General features: G+C 32.1%; 1 protein-coding gene across 1 annotated transcript in view; it reads right to left on the bottom strand.

Moving 5' to 3' along the window:
• Smp_212360 (hypothetical protein) overlaps positions 1-22,836 on the bottom strand; it is a gene marked incomplete at both ends in the record, with an annotated part of 59,706 nt that overhangs the window by 9,983 nt on the left and 26,887 nt on the right. The window contains 4 exons of the mRNA XM_018795752.1: positions 6,047-6,172; positions 12,951-13,133; positions 16,785-16,894; positions 18,650-18,737. Of these exons, the coding sequence (XP_018650033.1) occupies positions 6,047-6,172; positions 12,951-13,133; positions 16,785-16,894; positions 18,650-18,737 (507 nt within the window). The remainder of the gene's footprint in view (positions 1-6,046; positions 6,173-12,950; positions 13,134-16,784; positions 16,895-18,649; positions 18,738-22,836) is intronic.

Here is a 22,836-nt window from a genome sequence, read left to right as displayed (position 1 = left end):
TTTAACATTAACCAATTTCACATTGAGTCCAATGTAACCGGAAAATAATTAGGAATAAACTACTGATTTAATTAATATACAAAATACTGAAACAAAAAAAAACAACTCTCGTTGAAAATAATAATAATAATAACACATCAACGGTATTCACAAAAAACCCCTCATAATCCATGTGACTTTCGACTGATTTCAAATGAGTGTTTTTACACGTTTTTTTTGTTTGTTTTATATGGTCAAATTATAAAATAAATAAAACAATGATGGTAAACAAAAAAATACAGTGTGTAAATAACATTTGGAGAATTTAAAGAAAAACGAATTACCTAATACATTTTCAACATAGAAACAATGAACTGTATTTATAAGAATACACTATGAAGTTTAACGAAACATCAACAGACTTTATGTTTTCATATATAAATAAATATTAGATTGAAAAAACAAACAAACCCGATTATGTAACTGAATAAAATTGTTACTGGTTTTATAAGAGTATAGTAGGAGGAAGTTCATTTGACAATGTAAAATTAATGCATTTAAATACTTTAAGAAAATAAGAAACATTTTATTAATGGTATAAAGTAGTATAACCAGTTGAATAAACACAGATTATCTATCTGTAAGTTTGATTTAGCGTGTTAAACAATTTTTTTAATGTTTAACCCACTAATGATGACGAACGGTCCATTACAACAATCACTGAGACTCAAGAAGAGTAAAAAAGCGGTGGAACATTTAGAGGAACTTTTGAATAGACCAGCTCCAATAAATCCACCGGACATCGAGGCAGTACTTCCTTGACTATGAGAAAGCACTTGACAATTTCAATAGGAGAACCTTATAGAACATTCCTCGACAATATGGCGTGCCTGAAAAGGTCGTCAACATTACAAGGAATTCATACGACAGACTACACTGCAAAGTCTCGCATGGAGGACAGCTAACATATGGATTCCAACTAACGACCGAAGTCAAATAAGGCTGCTTACTCTAACCCTTACTCTTTCCTCTGATGGTCAAATCGATTATGAAAACCACAAAACATCAGAGGAAGTGTGGAATACAATGGACACATTGGATACAACCAGATGATTTAGAATTCACAGACGACATAGCTCTTATATCCCAAACACACCATCAAATGTGAGTGAAGACAGTGGGGAAGCTCTGGAAGGGGTGGAAATCTCCACGTATCTGGACAGCATCATCGATGAACAAGCAGGATCTGATACAGATATAAAGGCAAACAGTGGCAAAGTAAGGGCCACACTCCTACAGTTGAACAACATATGCAATTCACAACAACTGTCTGCAAGCCAACATCAAAGTCACAATCTTCAATAAGAACGTCAAGACAGTTAGCTCTACTGTAACGGAGCTGAAATCTAGAGAACTACTGCAACCATCATCAAAAGGGTACATGTATTTACAAGCGATTGTCTACGCAACATACTCAATGTCCGTTCGCCAGATACCATCCGCAACAGCCTACTCAGGGAGAGAACAAACCAGGTCCCAGCTGAGGAGGAAATTAGGAAAAAACAATGGAGGTGAATAGGACACACATTGAGGAAATCATCAAACTGCATCAAGAAGCAAGAGCTAACTTAGAATCTTGAAGGGAAGCGGAAAAGAGGATGGACAAAGAACACACTGCGCCGAGAATCGCAAACACACTTGAATACGATAAATAGCAACTAGAAACAACTGGTAAGGATTATCCAGGATAGAGTTGGATGGAGAATGCTAGTGGACGGCCTGTGCTCCTCCATGGAAGGTAACAGGCGTAAGTAAGTAAGTAATTAGCTCAAATGGATTTCACTCACACCTAATTAGGTCAATGTGATCAGGTAGTATCATTAACCTTTAAACAATTAATAAACCTCAAATCAAATTCAACAGCTTTATATCTTGGTCAGTGTAATGCGTTAAAGACGATAAGTGAACATATGCACTTCGCAAATATGTCATTCACCTTATTAGATGACGGTTCACTTAGAAAACAAATTTCACAACGGATTGTTATCAGTTGAAAATTTTCCAAAATATGTTATATCCTATTTCAACACTCTAAAGCAAAAGATACTTACAAAATTATATAGGAGAATTCATCATTGGATCCTAAATTATTAACTAAATAATATCGTTTACACTAGGCATATCTGAAAGCTTTATTTTCAATCCTATTGTGAGGATGGTCCACAGGTGAAGTCGAGGAAGCTCTAAGAAGCCCAAAAGGAGCCCGACATATTCCATCCAATCAGCTTTAGGAAGAATATTCTAGAATTACGACGTTGAGCTTCCCTATTGGACAATGCTGATAACTCCCTGTCTGCGGATTGGATAACTATAATGATTGTTACGTCTGGCCGATTGTGAACGCTATTTTTTTGCTTCCCTAAGCTAGTTCCGTATCCCCGAGCTAGAACTATACACCGACTTGAAGACCAGAGAAAAGACACGAGTATCAGAGAAACACTTTACTACAGGGTTCATTTATGTACAGAAAATACAGGGGTTTTATAGTAATTAAGAGACCTTGAGTTTCCATAGTAGCAGTGTGTTAAACAGACAATCAGGATCTCGTTATTTTAGTAGCATAGCTTCTATTAATCGCTGATTGGTTGGGGCTCTTTATGAGCCTCTGGAGGCTCTGATAGAGTTTACTGTAAGCCGACTTAACAATGATGATTTTGTTTCTACTAAAAACTATAAATACCTGACAATTTTGTACCATAATCGACACTGTTTGGAATAACATTCCTTCTACTTGTCTTCTGTCCTCTGATTTGTGACTTAGGAGGGTTCTAGCGTTCGAGTGCTCAAGTATCGTGCGATAGACTAAGAAATCTAAGTTCGAGATACAACACCTATGTACATACGCTATTGAATTGATTCACATTAAGTTATAGCGATTAATCAGTATGCACAGATATTTACCATTTGTTTAATCGGAATAAGTGTCAGTGATTGGAACGCTTTAACCAAACTGTTTATTTGAATAAAATTCATGTTAATTTCAATCCGACATGATGTATGAAACATTACTATTTTTCTTTCAGTTACCTTTAGAACTGAAAAACATTCCATTGATTTATTTCATGACAAGTCAAATTGTGATCAGATTACTATAAAAATGTATACTGCTGATAATATACACTATTAGTACATTTTAGATTAATTTATATTCTGTACATTAAACAATTTAAATTCTGTTATGATATTTAACATCAATTACTTGGTGAATTATGTCTGTTGACAAGAATCTTTAAATCTTCTATAATCATTTCAAAACAAGGAAAATAAGCCACGATGTCAAAACACTGGTTTAATTAGCTGCATTACCAACCTGATCGATAAAGTTCGATTAGCACTAAGAAACTGATAACAATGATTACAGTTACACAACCTTATATATATATGATTGATGAGTGGAATCACTTTATGAGGTTATTTGTTATTTTTTTAAAATAAAGAATATGGGTGCATAAATTTTTATCAGATCTATTATCATCATATAGTGCTTTTGTTTATATTAACTCTTCGAAAGACCATATATATATATATATGATAGATTAAGGCTAACATTGTTCGGAGTGACCTTATATCATATTGTGTAAGTAGACATAATGTTTAATGATTCACTTTAAAATTTCTTTATATAATCTAAATAATTCGTTGTGTGTTATTCAAATTAAGACATCCCATCAATTTGTATGTATTCAATGTTTATTTGTATTAGATATGAAAAGTTTAAGCATTTCGTTGAAATATGCAATACATAAGCTGTTGAGAAGTGAACGAAAATCAAAACGACAATCCAGATTATTTCGTAAGTGTAGGCATATTTACAATTGCATGATTTACATGAGGCTGGACAAAATATCTAATTAGCTTAACACCAAAGCAAAATCTTTTAGATAACTATGGTAAACATAGTCTGTATTCATATCTAACATAGAAACAGACAAGAAATGTAAAATAAACTGATGTGCTTATATTTTGTCGTCAACTGATAATGAAGTTTTTAATATAATGAAATAGTGAAGGTAGGCACTAAATACCCTGGTTAACTTTGTTACTTTTAGTCTGTAGATGTTCTCGTATCAAAGAAAACAATGATTCTCAAATAAAATTAGGCATATGTCACTAAATATAGTCACAAAATTTTAATAAGTTAACCTGAATCATCAACTTGATTATAGAAAATTTCAACTATTGATACTGCTATCGGTTATCATGGAAAGCTTAAATTATTAAAGTTAACTATTAAAGATCAGAGCAATGTTGATGAGAGACCAAGGCTGACAACACATGGGAAAATCTACATATTGAAACAGATTCCCAATAATGGAGATGATAGGCATAATGATGTTGTGATGTTTAGAAATTTATTCATCAGTGATTGTTTCATTGTATGTGTTAGACAAATGAAATTTATTATATGTTCTGAAGTACCAGTGTCTGACCTTGTCGATATCATTGTGACACAAAGTATAAGAGGTGAATTCGCATTATTCTGGTCAGTCACAGATATAACATTTATTTACATACTACAACTGTTAGTTTTCCTTATCAAAGACCGATTCAATAAAATTTAAGTTTTGTAAATAACCTTCAGCATTTAGTTAAGTTAAAAGATAGTGTACAGACAGATACATATTAAAAAACACAATGTGAATGAAACGAATGATCTTTTGAGACTTCTGTTCAGATTACAGTACATTTGTATTTGCGATCTCAGAACTTCTATCCCTTCTGGAGTTTCGTATTTATGTTAGGTTTACAGTGATCTTTGGTTAAGAAAGTACACAACTGTCGACGTCAAGCTTTACCTGCACCACATCCTGCAACTCTATGTCACAAAACTGGACATTCTCAAGACAAGTTTTCAATTACTAAAGAATCATTTATAAGGACTAGTCAAGCTTAAAAATGTTAAGAAACTAGTGATAGAGATTGGCTGGTGCACTAAATAATCCCATGATCATATACCTAGACTTTAGTAGGCTTTTGCAAAATTAGGGAACATAGTAATTATTAGCATTTCGTAAATATTCTATAAAATAACTAGAAATCGATGAAATAAGCGGAGACAATGGAAACTGTAGCTACATACAGGAACTAGTTAAAGCATTATAAATAATATAAATCATCAAGTGCCTGAGAATTAAAGAACGTATCGAAATACATCATCAAAACAGATTTAGAACAATGAGTCCACAACTTATATGACCGGTTGAAAAAGATGATTAAACTAAACAATTCAGAGCCATAAGAAATTATGGATTTCAAACTAGTATCATCAATCAGAGTTATTCAGTGTGGATAATCCATTTTGGATCATACGAGAGAGAATTTGAACTACCATATAACTAACCTGATTACATTATTTACTAACAAAGCAGCGACTACATAAGTAATATCAATGCAGTTACTTATTCCAAGACAAAAACCTTGTATCCATTTGTATCCGACGAATTTATGTCGATAACGAATGAGGTATTTTTTGAGTTGAAACAGAAAAACAAATATACAGATGGACACATACAAATACGAAACAGCTTTGTAGTGCACCCTAGTTTTCAGCTGTTCCTTAGTTAGTACTGTTTCATGATGTAAAACAAACAAAATTAATCTTGACAAGACTCTAGGCAAAACCTTATGTATGTTTTTAGAGTTAAATGACTTGGAGATTCATTTTCAAAGTTCTAGTCAGACATCAAAAATAATTAAATTTAGTTATGTACGGAATGAGGTTGTTATATAACGATGGCATTAAATCTCACACTATATTGAAGAAAAGAGAAGCTTAAAATGTAGACTATTGAGTTGTGACTCATTAGCTAAAGGAAATATTTTTTACAGACAGACATGAAGGTTTTATGTACAATTTCTGACGTGATGATAAGTGTAAACTGCAATTAACAAGTTCTATACTAAGACGGAATATCTATCCAGTGCTAATATTCTAGTTGGTATTAATTTTTGACAAAAACAAACATAATAGAAAATGTGGGACAAACGTCAACAAGAATTAACTTACCCTATGAGGAAAAGTAGTCGGGACTAATTCAGCATCACCATCTGTATCTTCTTCATCTTCAACCATAGCTAAACTATAATCACCATACATATCACGTATTTGTTGTAATATTTCATCAATACTCATTGTCTATATTTAACATACAACAATTGAAGATATGAAAAAAGACAAAATGAGAATATTTCTACAACAAATATAAACAATATATCTCACTTGAGTAATAGTACATTATCGATAAGATTTTGTTCATTGTTGGAAAATTCCAACAAATCAATTTAGTTCAAATATTTGTTTCATGGTACATTGTAGTAGTTCACAATCTGATCGTCACTCTCCTATGTTTGAACTTAATTGTACAGTTGTGCTGCCAGTGAATTGAATGGAAATATCAAACACTTTGCAGGATTAGTTAAATTATAGTAAACATCCACTAAGAGTGACTACTAAATATGTTTGAAAATACTAGATTTTTCTAAGTAAACATTATGGTTTCCATACACAGTAATTTTAAAAGTTCAATTCTTCAAGGATTATCGCTAATCTGTGACTTAAAATTATGTTAAACAACAGAAAGGTTGAATTACAGTTGACGAAAAGATACGATCAATAATGGCAGTCACTATTGTCATCATCATTGTCAAAAGAACTAAACTTTCGTTAATTCTATAACTTTTTTTACATGAATTGGAACGATACAAGAATCAAAAAATCAAGGAAATTCGGTAGCCATTATCCAAGACCGTAATCATCATAGAAACATATGAAACAATTAAACAAAACATCAAAAAAACTGGCATGTATGTAAAGTTATTTTACAAGACAACCTACTATTTTAACGAAAAGATAATTTAATTATTTACGTATTATATGACAGATTGGCAATGAAATAAAGATGTTTTTTAAATAAAAGTGTCATTTATATTGTATGATAAGAACATATTCATACAAGTTATTGATAGTGTTAGAGACCAAACAAAAATCTACAGTTCGTGATATTCCATACGAAGATAAGTATACACACGCACACACACATGCATACGAATACGGAGATTGATAAGTTAACTACTCTAATGTTTATAAACATCAAGAGTCTGGCATAAACAAAGCGTAAGCTCAAGCAACTATGAAATCTATTGAACTATCACGAAAATAATTTACTCTGTGTTTTGTTGGAGAACAGAAAGAATTTAATAGTGAGATTAATTGAAACATTTTCTGAATGTTCATTAAATGTTATATACCAAGTACAACATTCAGTCATTTTTCTATTCATTTATTTGGTAAGTAATGTATATTAGAGTGTAATGTAAACTTAATATTTTATTGCAAGCAAATAAGATGTTAAATGAACATGTTCAATGCAGCACGTAGCCCCATATGTCTAGTGAGAAAGGAAAATACACTAGAAACCAGGGTTTGAAATGAAATATTGAATGAATATTACTCTCTAATATGCAGTCATTACTTACTAAGTGAAAGAAATAATGATCACAATGCTGAATACGATGAATTGGAAAATGTTGTAAATAACCTGAACCGAATTCACAGTAAACAATTTTCTTACAACGAGCTAGAAAAAGCGAATCTAATTAATCTTTTATAGGTGTTATTTTCAGTAAATTGTCCACAAGCAACATAACAAATAAGATAGACGATTAATTATCTTTGTGGAAAAGAAATGACAGTATATAGGCCTGTCAACCACAGATTTCGACAGAAAGTCTGAAAAGTACAAAGTTTCTTCATAACTAATATACGCTTATACATTTATCTATATAGTTAAGCCCTAGATAACACAACAATTACAAGTTACTTAAAGCACAGAAAACTCTTTCTGATCAGATACAAAAATATGAGCATAAACCAGTGTTTTTTTAAGAAACTAGCTTAAGCTGATCGCTCGAAAACTGTATCACTATCATTCACTACAAAAAAAGCTATGAACAGTGATATGTCCTTAAAAAAACACTACAATAGTTTGATAACACTCTATTAGTTTCATGTAAAAAGAGATAACTAATTTTATTATTTGTTCAACAGGAGCCATGATTTTCAAAGACGCACCCGTTTAATATTAACCCAACGGTTAAAAATGTCAGTAATGATATTTAAATATTGAGCTCATCATTCGATAAACTGATAATCTTTATCTCTATTGAGTCTAGAAAAAGTAGTGTTTTTAGTATGTCTACGTGATAATTAATTCATTGTCTATACTTTGACTAATTAATAACTGAGTAGTAAGAAATGTCATATTTCTTTAGTGTTTAGTGCTGATTGAATTCAAGTTACAACATAGACGCTAGTCCAAATGATTAAAGGCGATTAGCATGAAACCAATGACCTAGGTTTCATGCTATTGGACGTACATTATAAAGGACATACTAGCATTCTAAACGGAATTAATGATCTACATGAAATACGGACATATATCATCCTGCTTCACAGTCACATGCTATTCGGGTTACTATGAATCTCAGGTTACATAACTTACAAAAAAGGAAGAGTTAAAACACTTGATCTTGTGTATGTTCTTTGACGTCAACATTTTAATTGGAATATATTTCTTAAAAATGATTATAAAAATACGCTTAAAGTATTTATTGATTTTTTCTAAACGAAATTATTAAATAATTCAGGCTGAATTTAACACAATTCACTGTTTTTAATGATGAAGTTGCATAACCAATAAACCTATTAGATATAGAACACAAACTGGAAATAAAATCTCTGGAGTATGTAACTTTAGACATTTTAACTAAATATTTATAATGTTACACCATTACTTCCACTACAGATCTTCTTATAGATTCATTACTGACACATTACAATCATGTTCTTGAACTCTTTTGGATAGGACACAAATCGCAAGATCAGATGAATGGATAAATCGATTTGGAAGTGATCAGGAATGAAAATCAATGTTTAAAAACTGATACGAATTGACAGTAAGATGATATACCGCAAATAAAAATAAACACTAGTTTCAACAATCAATATGGTGAATCAGTTCTAGTATACACTGCAACCGCGTAAGTTTCAATATATGAATGATAATAAAAGAATACGTGATAACTAAGGCAATACTGTCTGCCTATCCAAACCCAACTCGAAGTCTGAATCTGAAACCTACTGTAGAAATTCAAGTTCTTTAACTGCTAAGTTGTTTAGTAACTATAATGTCGGTCAAATGTATGAAAAAAAATCAAGAGAACTTTAGACAACCAAAAGAAATTACACATTACAGTAGAAATACGATCAATGAACATAAATTTAATGAATGTTCTGAAAAACAAGATACACAGTCCTTGCACAAGCTGTAAACATTAATACCAAAAAAAGAAACATTCAGTCTGACTTGACCCCATGCCACTCCTCCCTCTTATTCATTTGTCGTTAACAAGTTACAGTTAAATAATTCAGTCAAGAAGATATATCTAACATAAAAATGGGCGGACTTCAAGTCCTCATCACACTGAAAAACAGGAAAACCACACAGAACTAGCAAGTACAAAATAGAGTGAAATATAAGTATATATACATATAGATGTTGAGAATAACACCGGCCATTTCTAGTTAAGTGCTTATTAGTTAACTTTATTTCACCATTTTAAAAGCAAAACTATAGCTGGGAAATTGATTAATTTTACATTGACAAATTTCTCACTGCAAAATACGTCTACTTTCAGTTTCACCACAAACTATAGAGCGTTAACTTGAAAAAACGGTTATTATTGAGTTTTAGACATTAAAAAAATTAAAAAACGACTCTACAAGCTATAATTGAAAGATTAAAATTTTCTTTGTAAATCTAAATAAAATTCAGAGCGATTGAGTTTGAGAAGAGAAAATTGTGTACTTTTTAAAAGTTACTAACAAGAAACAGAAGAGGAAAATTGGAGAGATGAAGAAACACACAATATGTGAGTAAATTCAATGTATCATCACAACGTTAGATTGAAAACGACAATAATAATAATGATAGCAACAAGCATAGCTTACCTGATTTATTTGTACAAGGGTCTTGTGTTTTCACACCGGGAAAAGATAAATATTTTGATATTATTGACTAAGAGACAAATATTTTATGTGTTTTAAAGAAAAGACTAGTGATTACATTAACAATGAATGGATGTCTTCATTTCTACATTTACAAGTATATATGTACATATGTACTGGTAATATATATGGTTAGAAAATAAAAGCAATATGAAATAAATAAGGAAATTTAGGTGCATAATCACTGTTGACTAAATCAAAGATTATAAACACTATGGATTGTTTCTTGAAAAAAAAAAATCATCATCATTTACTCTTCCACTGTTCATTAAAATTGGTTGAAAAGTTCAACTTTTTCATATCGAAATCATTGAGAAAAGATAATTTAAAAAATCGAAATAAAGAAGTGGCAGGAAGTAAGACAGTTATCGATCGATAGTACTTTCTATTAATTAGAGTTAAAAACAACATCAAGACCCTACTCTACTTAATTCAGTCTTAGTTACCAGATAGAATTATTTTAATCATATTAAATAAGTATTATGAACCAAAATTAAGTGAATACGCATAAATATTTGACAAAACCGTGACGATAAATAATTTATAATCTTTTTGAAACCACGTAATAATCCATAATCTAATGTAGATAGAAATTGCAATGGTTCTTTAATATTAATTTATTTTCAATATGGGGTTGTGGGGTGCGTTGATTTTCATTGAAATCACTAACCCATGTTAGACCACTACTAAAAAAACCTAAAGCACTGGATGGGCGTCTCGTCCTAGTATGTGACTTCTCAGCAGTATGCATCCACGACCCTGCAAGCGTGAGTGAAACCCAACACCTTTGATCTCCTACACAAACACTTAACCTTTAGATCACTGAGCCGGGATTCAACAGTGTAAAAGTCCAACTTCAACCAATCCACAACATTGAGTGATCATCTTTCAATGCCTTCGGTGGGTATGTTTATCTTACTTTCGTAGCTCAAATTTGTCGATCGTAAATTTTAGTACTCGAACATTATGACATATAGAATACTATCGAAGAAATCTATGTATACTGAGCAAGATCAAAGTGAAAGTGGCATAAAGCGGATTTACGACAATATAAATCACTATAAGTTTGTCTTATGAATGAATAAGAAAAAGAACACTCTTTATGGAAGTAAAAATATTTGACTCCACTAAGTTGATTAATAGAACAAGTAAAAGGATGTATACATATCTTGACCCTATGAGCTTACCAAGTATATTAGGCATATAATTCTCTGAATGGTATCAATATAACCCGATCAACGAGAGCTTATTTGATCGCCCACGCATCAAAAAAAAAAACATTTGGTTTATAATAGTATTTCCAACTGATGTCCCTTCAAAATGAACAACTACGCTTGAAAATCATTAAACTATGTTGAGTGAACATATTTTTACATTTCATATTTTAAGATGTTCACACTTCATAATGTGATATGAAAGTAATGTTAAAAAATTATCAAGATAATCATCTGTTTATACAATAATCTTGTTTAGATTAATATATTTAGCTTTCAACAATAATTTTCAGTGGAAAGAGTTATCAAGTCCTGGACATCTATGAATTCAGCAAAGTAAACATTGAGATGTGATATGATATAGGATGGTGATACAAGCTTTAAAATTAGACAAACAGAAGATATTTTATACGCGTAACTTCTTCCACATCCTGTTAACGGTTATATATTAGTGTACGTTATGGTGGACATGTATGTAGTTAGACTAATAAAGAAAAAAAACTTTTTATCCTACAAAATAACACATTGATAGTAAATATTTTTAACTATTCAAGTACAATGATCCATTTTCATTTCATACAGTCTATGGTAAATAATACTATTCTATTAGTTCAAAGAAAACTCAGTTGATCAACCATATAACTCATTAATCACATGAAGTTTTTATACAGATGACTATCCATATTGAAGTAGATGTAGCGGCGGTCCGTAATTGTGAAAGTTAAATGTTTCAACTATATGTGACTAAGCATCAGTGAGTATCATTGAAATTATAATCATAAAAGAGACTTGACAGATAGTGATCGTGAGACGACAATTATACATGTTTCAGGTTATTTAGATCATTAGGAAATTAAATAGTAAGTAGTATATACTAAGTACATAATAGATGGAATGCGGCCAGCAGTGGAATTCAGGACGCGCATTTCATCTTATTTGGGACTAGTCAGTAGGATGTTCCTGTATCCCAGAGTTGATATTTACTCAGGGATAATCCAAAGCACTTCAAATTAAACTGAGTTCATGGTTACATTTTCTTTACAACTAATCACTTGATAAGAAATACGGATGGAAGAAGATAGAAATATCTTTCCAAGAGTGTAATGCATACATACGCGGTAAATTACCATATTCTTTATCAAATGAATATAAAAATTATCTGGAAATTAAAACTGGATTAAATCCACATGAAAAGTGGATTCCCATCAGTAAAAAAGTGTTAAAGAAGTCAGTAAATTCTAGTACGGGAATTCAGCCAATTTACTGATATAACCATAAATATGAGGAATATTAAGAGTTTTACTAAATAAACACATTCAAACAGAGTGTGGTAATGCTTGAAAGGTATTGTGTAGTATAACAAGTAAATATCTGAATACGCACGAGGAGTAAATAATAGTAGATACTACCACTCACTGTGTAAGCCCATATTGTCAATTTTCAGTTTTTAATTTGTATTGATGTCATTTCACAATAATAAGTCGTTTACAATGGACTTATTTGTTAAGTGAATAATAAGTTTACCTTATAAAGCAAACATAGAACTGTGGCAGAAAGAAAGAACGAAAATAGGCCGAGAACTAACAGTTACTAATCAAAACATATATCCGTTAGTCTATCGCACACGTTACCTGATGATTACGACAATTTTCCCAAACTTTGCGTAATATTGCATAAGATCGTTCTCTGGAAGCGAATGATGTGAAGAAAAATCGTTCATGATTTTTAGAATATAAAATTTGGATTGCATTTGGTATAACACGAGCAGTTTTCTCTTTGGTAATTGCAACAATCTCATTGACTGCCAAAAATATCTAAAATTATGATAAGCAATAAATATACATGTGAAAGCAAGAGATATTTAATTCTTAAGGAATAACAGATTAACTGTTTGTAAGATCCATGACGCAAACCACAGTACAAAATATATACTACACTACACAGAGACTCAAGAGTCAATTCTATGGGGACATCTTATTCAGGTGACAGATATGTCTTTCAATTTTTAGACCAGAACTTGTACAAAATAAAATGAATCAGATAAACGAGTCAGTTGTATGATGTAAAACTGTAATCTCTAATATCCAAGAAATTTGATTACATACAGATGATAAATTAATCAGTCTATATGTCACAATCTGATTAACAATGTAGCATTACTAATATATAACACTTAGATACAGAAACAAATTAATTTACACTTATACATAATCACTACTCAGCATGTTACATTATAGACTGGTCATTAAATATGCATAAATCAATGTAACGTCCAAACATCGACAATAACGTTTATTAAACTTCTAGTTTGCATATATATTAAATATTTGTTTACTGTTCACACTCAATCCCATTACTTTTCTCTATGAAAAACATCATTCCGAGAACAGGTAGTATTGATTGCTTTCGAATAAATCAATATTGATTTGATAAGTCATTTAACTGACAAGAATCAATATCGTATAAAAAATGATCATACTATTACTAATAGTAATCATAACAAATCATAGAAGACTTCAAGAAACTAGTAGAAAATATCAAGCATATAAACATTGAATTGTCCAAATAGCCCAGTAGATATCAGATGACCAGAAATCAATGTTTATAATCGACCTCAATCAATAAATGCAGTGCATTTAGAATTATATTTCTTGTCAAAAAAAACAGTAAATAATATATCAACCCAAGTAGTTCACACTTAATACAAGTACAAAGATTGTTCTCCAGATGGTATTTTTCTGCAAAAAAGGAGAATAGATAGTTGTGTTACATAGACAAAATGTGAACCACCAGCATTACAGTTAAGTAAACAGCAACTATCAACTCAAATAACTCTGTTTGTAGCTCTTCTAGGGTTACTGTCGATATAAAGACCGGGTAAAGGGGATGGTTTGGAGTGAGAGCAGGGAACCGATCCCGTAGGAAAAAACCTTGCTAAAAAAACGCTAATCAAAACAAGCAAATTAAACTACTTAAACTCTGTCCTCTGAGTTGAAGGACCATCATTTAGAAGAGTTATGACGCCTCATGGTGGAAGCCGAGATTCTTCGGAAGCAATGAGGTCGATGCCCCTTTCTAACAAATAGAGCAATAATTAATATAGGTACACGGAATGTCCGGACAATGTGAGAGACGAGGAGCACTAATCAAATAGCCACGGAAAGAGAAGATATAAGTCGACGGTGCTCGGAATAAGTGAAACACATTGGACCTAAGCTGGACAGCAAAAGTCAGATTCGATTGGAGTGCCGTTGTACTTTGGCTATGAAAAAGAAAACGTTCCACTCAACCACGTGGTCGTTGCCAAGATGATACTGAAAAACTGCAGAAACAGCACCACAAAGGATTGATACAGCCTTCGTTCGACATACTGAAAAATTTAATGTATTCAAGATAGCTCTCGACAACAAGTTACAAACCTTACAAGAACTACTCAAAGAAGAGGAAACTACTAGGGAGGACAAATAGAAAAGGATCAAAGACACATAAACTTCAACTTACCAGGGGGTTCTGGAATGCAGCAATTAACAACAGCCGAACAAGAACAGAGGAAGTCAAGATACAAAGCTGAATACACAGAAGCAAATAAGCGCGTGAAAAAGCACTTGAACTGGCAAGCAGAAATACGTGAAAGACCTAGCAACGATAGCTGCTAGAGAAGGTGATAATAAACAACTGTATGACACAACGAAGAAACTTGCAGCGAAATATAGTAAACCAGAGAGACCAGTTAAGGATAAAAAAGGCAAGCCAATCACTGAAAACAAGGAGGATCTGATACAGATATAAAGGCAAACATTGGAGAAGTAAAAGCCACACTCCTACAGTTGAACAACATATGCAATTCACAACAACTGTCTGCAAGCCAACATCGAAGTCACAATCTTCAATAAGAACGTCAAGACAGTTAGCTCTACTGTAATGGAGCTGAAATCTAGAGAACTACCGCAACCATCATCAAAAAGGTACATGTATTTATAAACAATTGTCTACGCAAGATACTCAGTGTCCGTTGGCCGGATACCATCGGCAACAGCCTACTGAAGGAGAGAACAAACCAGCTCCCAGTTGAAGAGGAAATTAGGAAAAAACAATGGAGGTGAATAGGACACACATTGAGGAAATCATCAAACTGCATCACGAAACAAGAGCTAACTTAAAATCCTGAAGGGATGCGGAAGGAAAAAGAACATACTGCCCCGAGAATCGGAAGCACACTTGCATAGGGTAAATAGCAACTAGAAACAACTGGTAAGGATTGTCCAGAACAGAGTTGTATGGAGAGTGCTAGCGGGCGGACTATGCTCCCCCACGAAAGGTAACAGGCGTAAGTAAGTAAAAAAGTAATTAGCTCAAATGGATTTCACTCACTTACACCTAATTAGGTCAATGTGATCAGGTAGTATCATTAGCCTTTAAACAATAAATAAACCTCAAATCAAATTCAACAGCTTTATATCTCGGCCAGTGTAATGCGTTAAAGGCGATGAGTGAACATATGCAGTTCGCAAATATGATATTCACCTCATTAGATGACAGTTCATAGCTTCATCAATAGACGTATCTTTTCTATCTAGTAACCTACAACTGATCACAATATTCCCAACTCAATGGTCTCACCAAACTTGAAAGACACATTTGATCAAATACTTTGTAGAAAATTCCGTTATTCTTTCTTATCATGGATTATATGTTGACAAGAAAAAAGTAATGCACTCTTAGATGCATTAAACGGAGTTGTTCAACATCAAATTAATTCCAAGCAAATTATCAAGACTTCTATTCAGTATGAGTAGTTCGTTTAATAAATAACACTAACGGTATACATCCCTTACAAAATTTATGGCGGACATAACTCTAATGAAAAATACCCCCCACTTGTGACAATACACCAAACACCAATTCCACTGTTTAAGACATCCCTGTATATCCTCAGAAGGTAGGCTCTTAAGAAGCTCTGTTGGTTCATTTCTTTTTGGAACACCAAATATTTTACAGAGACGATTTATCCATATTTCAGTTCATTAGTAACCATTCAGACACTGTACAAGTGGTAGAAATTGCAAATATTTGTTAGTTTTTTAAATATAAAAAAACGGTTCGAAGTTGTTATAACCTTAGATCATTCTATCAATCTCTACAATCATTGACAAAAAAATTCAATCCACCTGAAGAGAGTTATCCTCTTCATAAAATCTTTATTACTTCCTGGGTTTTTCTTATGGTTCAATGAAAATAGAAGCAGTTCAGTTCGTGTATATATGTGAATTTTCTTTATAAATATTCTTTCTAATCAATTCACTCAACCAAAGCTATATTATACTTTAAATGATACAATAAATTTTCATTGCCTTAAACGTTTTTTTTTCTATTCTAATAATATCAGTTTTGTTTTAAAACTTTAACTGAAAGAAATAAAAACTTATGGATTATTAGTAGTACATAAATGAAAAAATAAAAATTACTTTCTGTTCGTATAGAATTTTTGAATAAAAGCAAACCCATGTTTCAGTAATATACATTCGACCTTGAAGTAATAGACCATTATTATTCTTAGATAAAGCACATGAATAATCTATTGAAACAATTTTGAAAAAAAACAATGAAGAAGAAACAATAAGATGAACTATGTTATACCGTAATGAATTAAAATTACAATAGTATGCTTTGAATAAAAAGATTCAAAGAAAATAAATGTATATTAATATGTTAAAATTATGTACACACATATAAATATATGCGATCATACCACTTTTAACAATTTTATCTATGAATAGATGTATGTTTGTAAATTTTTGTGAATAACCACTGAATATATAGTTTAATACAATTTAGGAAGAAAAAGATAATTATGGATAAGTAATTTATTTGGTTGATCTCGTAACTGAATAGAACACTGTAGTGGTTATTTATTATAACTGGGGTCGAAATTGCTACTGACATAGTTAGGTGGAAAGAAGAAGGCAAGACTGAAGACGAAAATTTGACTATGTACTAATGGTAAATCCACAAATGATCAACGACTATATCGATATGAGATTTAGTTGCATATAACTCAATTACCTGATCAAAGCCGATTACGTAGAACTGAGTAGTAATTGGCACAAATCAATCAATAGCCTAATGGATAAATGCCCTGGTGGGGGGAAAGTACGCTCTCCCTCTCGAAATGCTCTCACATGGCCACGCGTATAAAGCCTCTAACAGGGAAACTCTACTCACTGCCTTCTCGTGGCATTACTTCTGTTTATGAAATTGACAGGACGAGAAGCGAATGTTCGGCGCTTTAGCCTGGTTGGTGGATACGGATAGTTCATCTAGGAGAGTTGGAAAACCCTGATCCCAAACCAACGGTGCACATGGGCTTCAGGATCCTGAAGGAACAAATGGCGTATGAATCAATCGTTGGTCACCGGCTACCATGGGACTGCATCTCCTCACGATGCTACACTGCCTTGTGGACCAGACCTTCAGGTCAAAGGTTCCGGGTGTGGTCAACTAAGAAAACCACCTGCTTCAGTTTGGGCACCTGGGCAGTATCACAGCCCTTACACAAATCGAATAAGATTTGTGCGGCGCATAAGTATCTGGTGCTTCCTTGTACCAATATTTGTGTTTAATTAAATAAATAAATAAATTATGACGTAACATTGCAGTATCTTAAAATAATGATCATAGAAGCATTGTATAACTATTTGTAAAATGTCATTCGAAATAGATGAAAAACGGTACAAATGTTTACAAATTGAGGAATCTAATATTTGGATAAAATGATGACTTAAATTATCTGATAATAAACATTGACACAGTTAAATAAAAGATTCATCATAAGACTCTCAATAGTATTTACAATAAATGAAACTAACGTGACGAAAATAAAAATGAATCCTATTTGACATAAAAAAGAATTATTGATCCTTTTCTTATAAACCTTTGAATTTTAACCGGTTTATATTAATAATATAAATAACAGTGAATATAACCGATATCATTATTTTCATTACAATGCATGATTGCAGGATTCAAAATAATTAATAATCAATAAATTATGATGCAATTCATTATAAAACATATATCTGTGTACTCATCAAGGCTAGTGATACTACCCGGATACCTAAACCACGGTACGTCGAGCTGGGCTTGGACCTAGAACCTAATAGATGAAAACTGAACATCTTAGGCACCATGTCACTGCTCGACTAGTATGGTACAAAATAAATTCATTATTTTGAAAAGAGTATACACTGAGTTCATATAAGGAATTTTAATTAGTCGTATCACTAAATTTAAACAGTAATAATAATCATAATAATGAATTACATTAACTTACCTACAAGTAGTCGTTCAGTGTCAACAGGAGTATCACGAAAAATACGTCGAAATTGTTCCAACTTCGTTCGATATGATGGAGTTAATGACTAATTTGTATAAATATTTATCATAAGGATTAAAAAAAGGAAGTTGGGGTTAGGAACATTCGTTTCATTAAATGAAAAATAATTTGTAAAAAGGAATTATTACTTTACTGCATTTTGTTATACTATATAGTAAAGCTTGGATAAACAATTTCTATATGCTTCAGATAATTACTACATACTAATAAAATAACTTTTGGGTGGATGAGATCACGAAAAAAAGATATTTGAAATAGAAGCGATGGTCAGTAAATAAGTGTGAAAATTAAAGTTATTAGTGCGAAACACTAGCGACAATAAAGCTTGCATCAAAGACAGTTAATTAACTACACTTGAAGTTATGTCAAAGTAAATAGATACGTTAATTATTATTAACCACTCAAAGAATGCCACCCATTTTGAATATGATAGCCTTCATAGTTTGCTATCAGTTGAAAAATAACATATGAAACTCACTAAATAAACATTATATAGAATTACCTTATGATGTAGATAATAATTAAGTGGAAAAGCTAGTTGACTATATATACATTATATCAGTGAAACACAATAGTTTCATATTGGGTAAAAACTAAAGGGGTTGTTGTTGTTGTACAGACTAAATAATAAAAGACAAATGAAAAATATCTCACAAGAAAGTGATTATTACTGTACTGTAAAACAGCCACTATACTGACAATCAAATTAATCAATGCAGATAGTGAGTCAACTTCATTTTATGAATTATGGCGACTACAGGTAATATAGACCTGAAATTTTGAACAGATAAAAAAGCTAATTTGAAAATATTAATCAAATTTGTAAGATAGATGTAAAGTAATGATAGAAATATTTCACACAAGTACTTTAGCATGTAACATTTTCCGTCAAAGTATATCTAGTGTAAGAGCGAATTTAAAATAATCGTGGCCCTAAATGCCCTGGTACGGCCGAGGATAGGAGAGTCAGCTCTCCCTCTCAAAATGCTCTCACATGTCCACGTGTATACAGCCCCTGACAGGGAAGTCCTACTCACTGCCTTTTCGCGGCAGGGGTATTGTTTATCAAATTGAGAGGACGAGTAGCGGTTGTCCGACGCTTTAACCGGGTTGGTGGATATGGAGGATCCACCTAGAGGAGTTGGAAAACCCTGATTCCAAACCAATGGTGTACATGAACTCCAGGATCCTGAGGGAACAAATGGCGTATGAATCTATTGTTAGTCATAGGTTATCATCGCTTTGCATCTCCTTAAGTTGCTCCACTGACTTGTGGATCAGATCTTTAGGTCGAAGGCTCCTAGTGTGGCCCTCTGAAAAAAACCACCCGCTTCAGTCTGAGTACCCAGGCAGTATCATAGCCCATACACAAACAAAGTGACTTGGGTGGCGCATAGGTATTCGGTGCCACCTTGTACCAATATTTATGTGTTTAAATAAGTAAATAGATAAAATAAAATAATCGAGGTGGCATTTTAGCTAGTTTTTAGTCAATTAGAAGACAGCCTTTGTAAATGAATATTTTATGAGAAAGAAAACAATAATTCCACAAAGTATGAACAGCTTTTACATAATTATTGAATCTATTAAAGTCTCCGACAGGTCGCTCTGTCTGTAAGTCGAAAACTAAACTCTTTCTTACGGATTACAGATAATTAACTACACTAAGTATATGAAATATGCACATTTACCTTAACAATTACAAAAATACTCCTATTAAAATGGTAAAAACAGAGTAGAATATAAATGAAATTATTAGACGAATCTTGGTCTCTGTAAGATAAATAGTTGATTTTTGTCAAATTAACTAGTGTCAGAATAAAATGTCAGCAAGTTAAGTTGCAGCTGCGGACAACAATCTACATCACGTGTGAAGATGTCTTTATTTCATTATAACTGACTATTTAGTGCCGATTAATGCACTTACTTTCGGTCCCACTTGAGATGCTAGGGTTAGTGATATTACCTATACTAAAAATGGGCTGAGTGGGGTTCTAACCCAGCTGTTCAGTAATTAAAAGCCGAATTTTTTACCCACTAAACTCCTACTGTATGTTGCAGATTAAACCGATCAGTGATTCTCTAAAATTGTATAGCATTCCATATCTTTCATTTATTACAAAGATATCTATCCATATACGATACCAGACGAGCACACACACACACACAAACAAGTGGATCAAGAAAACATCAGAGAAGTACCAGTGAGTGTAATACATACACAATAATAGACATGTGGACATAAGTTACATAAATAGACAAGACTAGACATAAAAATAAAACAAAACATTACAAAGGCGATAACTACCATCACTTTTCATACTGATTCAACATATCCGACTTACACACAAATAGTCAGTAAAATATACTAAAGCATATGAGAAAAAGCAAACGATTTTTTTACTTGATCTTTTTGTGTTTAAGCAAATTACTACGCATGGATTATCAGGTTGAATTCTCATTTAGTTGTCATATTGTAATCTATGGTGAAATAACTATACATGATAAGCATAGTGATAATGACAAATAATAATAGTCTCTATTGGATTTTGGAACGAATAGAATGATACTGAAAAGATTTTGTTTAAAATATTATGAAACTAAACAAGACATAATACGTTTGTTATAAATTGAAACAGAAAGCTTTATTTTATTTGTCTATGCGCGCACATACTTGAGATAATATTCAAGTTTTTTCTAAAGTCTAATTAAAATGTTTTTAAAAAAATATAAAGAGAACTTTATACTTGGAATGTGGAATTATAATAATATCCTAGTGTTTCTTACATTCGAATATTTATGATAAATAAACCAGAGTTTATTACGCTGAATAGATGAATATAACTGAGACAACTAATAAAAAGCAATAATAAGAGTATTGTGATGGTCACTTTTTAGTGTAAGATGCAAACATGAAAACCATGACCGTGATTTTAGTAGTGACTTACTTTGCATTGAGTTCCGTTGGATGGTTATGACGACAAAGAAACAGTCGAAGCTAATGACATTTGAAAACCGTCGTATCATATCGCGAATCAATTAAAACTGCTATAAATATTATTGGACCTAAAATCCACTAGGCAAGTCGTTAAACACTCACTCTCTAGACCTAAGGACTTTTAGTGGTGAGTGTGCACCTCTGACGGGTCCCGTACCAGGACGGAACCGCTCTCGAAAATGAGAATCACAAAACTTGATATGTAAGGTGAGTAACAATAAAAATATAATGCTTCTTTTATACAACAGACAGGAAAATGCAGTTAGGCAGATGAAAGCAAAAATTTTATACTTTGGTACGACCCTCTAAGACAATTTTATTTAGCATAAATGACAGATCTAATAAGTGGATTATTACCCAAACGATCATCACGACAACATAGGGATTAAATATGCAATATATACACGTACATAAAAACAGAAAGCAGGATTAGATAACGACAAACAAAAAGAATCACTATGAAAAAAAGAAACATAGAACTAGAATCGAGAAACTATTAAATTTAAAGGGCAAAAGCTAAGCCATGAATGAAACTATGCTACTGAAATCAATATATTTATATAAACGAATAAGAACTACGGTTTTGTACAGATGAATAATGCAGGATGTCTGAATAACTTTACAATAATTATAGTGTCGAAATGCAGAAAAAACTAGGTTTACTTATTATTTTAAACAAGTAGACTATCGATTTTTAAAAAAATACACATACACACAAGTTGTACACTTCCATGTATGTTGAAACAAATCTTGATCGCATTATATATATATATATGTTATGCACTTATTTCTAGGAATTGCTGTTTAATAAACGAGATATATTTTTTGGTTTGAGGGATATAAAATTGTAAACTATTTAAAATTTCAGAAAGAAACAGGTACCTGGAGTGGAGCTAGAATGAACAAATTGACATTTGAGAATTATTTAAGGAGCTTTAGTTATTACCTCAGCAAAAATGTAATGTAAATGTAGCAAAAAAAAGGATAAAAAGATGCAAACCATACAGAAAATTTGCCTGTTGATTTTACGGAAATGATTCTGATACAAAGATTCAAATGCGACGCAGTCGCTCCAAACACTGAAAATCCTCAGTTCATCTGTAGATGTGCATTGTAAAGGAATCCC

The sequence above is a fragment of the Schistosoma mansoni genome, chromosome 2 (assembly GCF_000237925.1).
Source record: "Schistosoma mansoni strain Puerto Rico chromosome 2, complete genome".
In the NCBI taxonomy this organism is placed as follows: Eukaryota; Metazoa; Platyhelminthes; class Trematoda; order Strigeidida; family Schistosomatidae; genus Schistosoma; species Schistosoma mansoni.
Note: the sequence above shows the minus strand (reverse complement) of the source record. Positions and strands in the feature narration are given on the sequence as shown.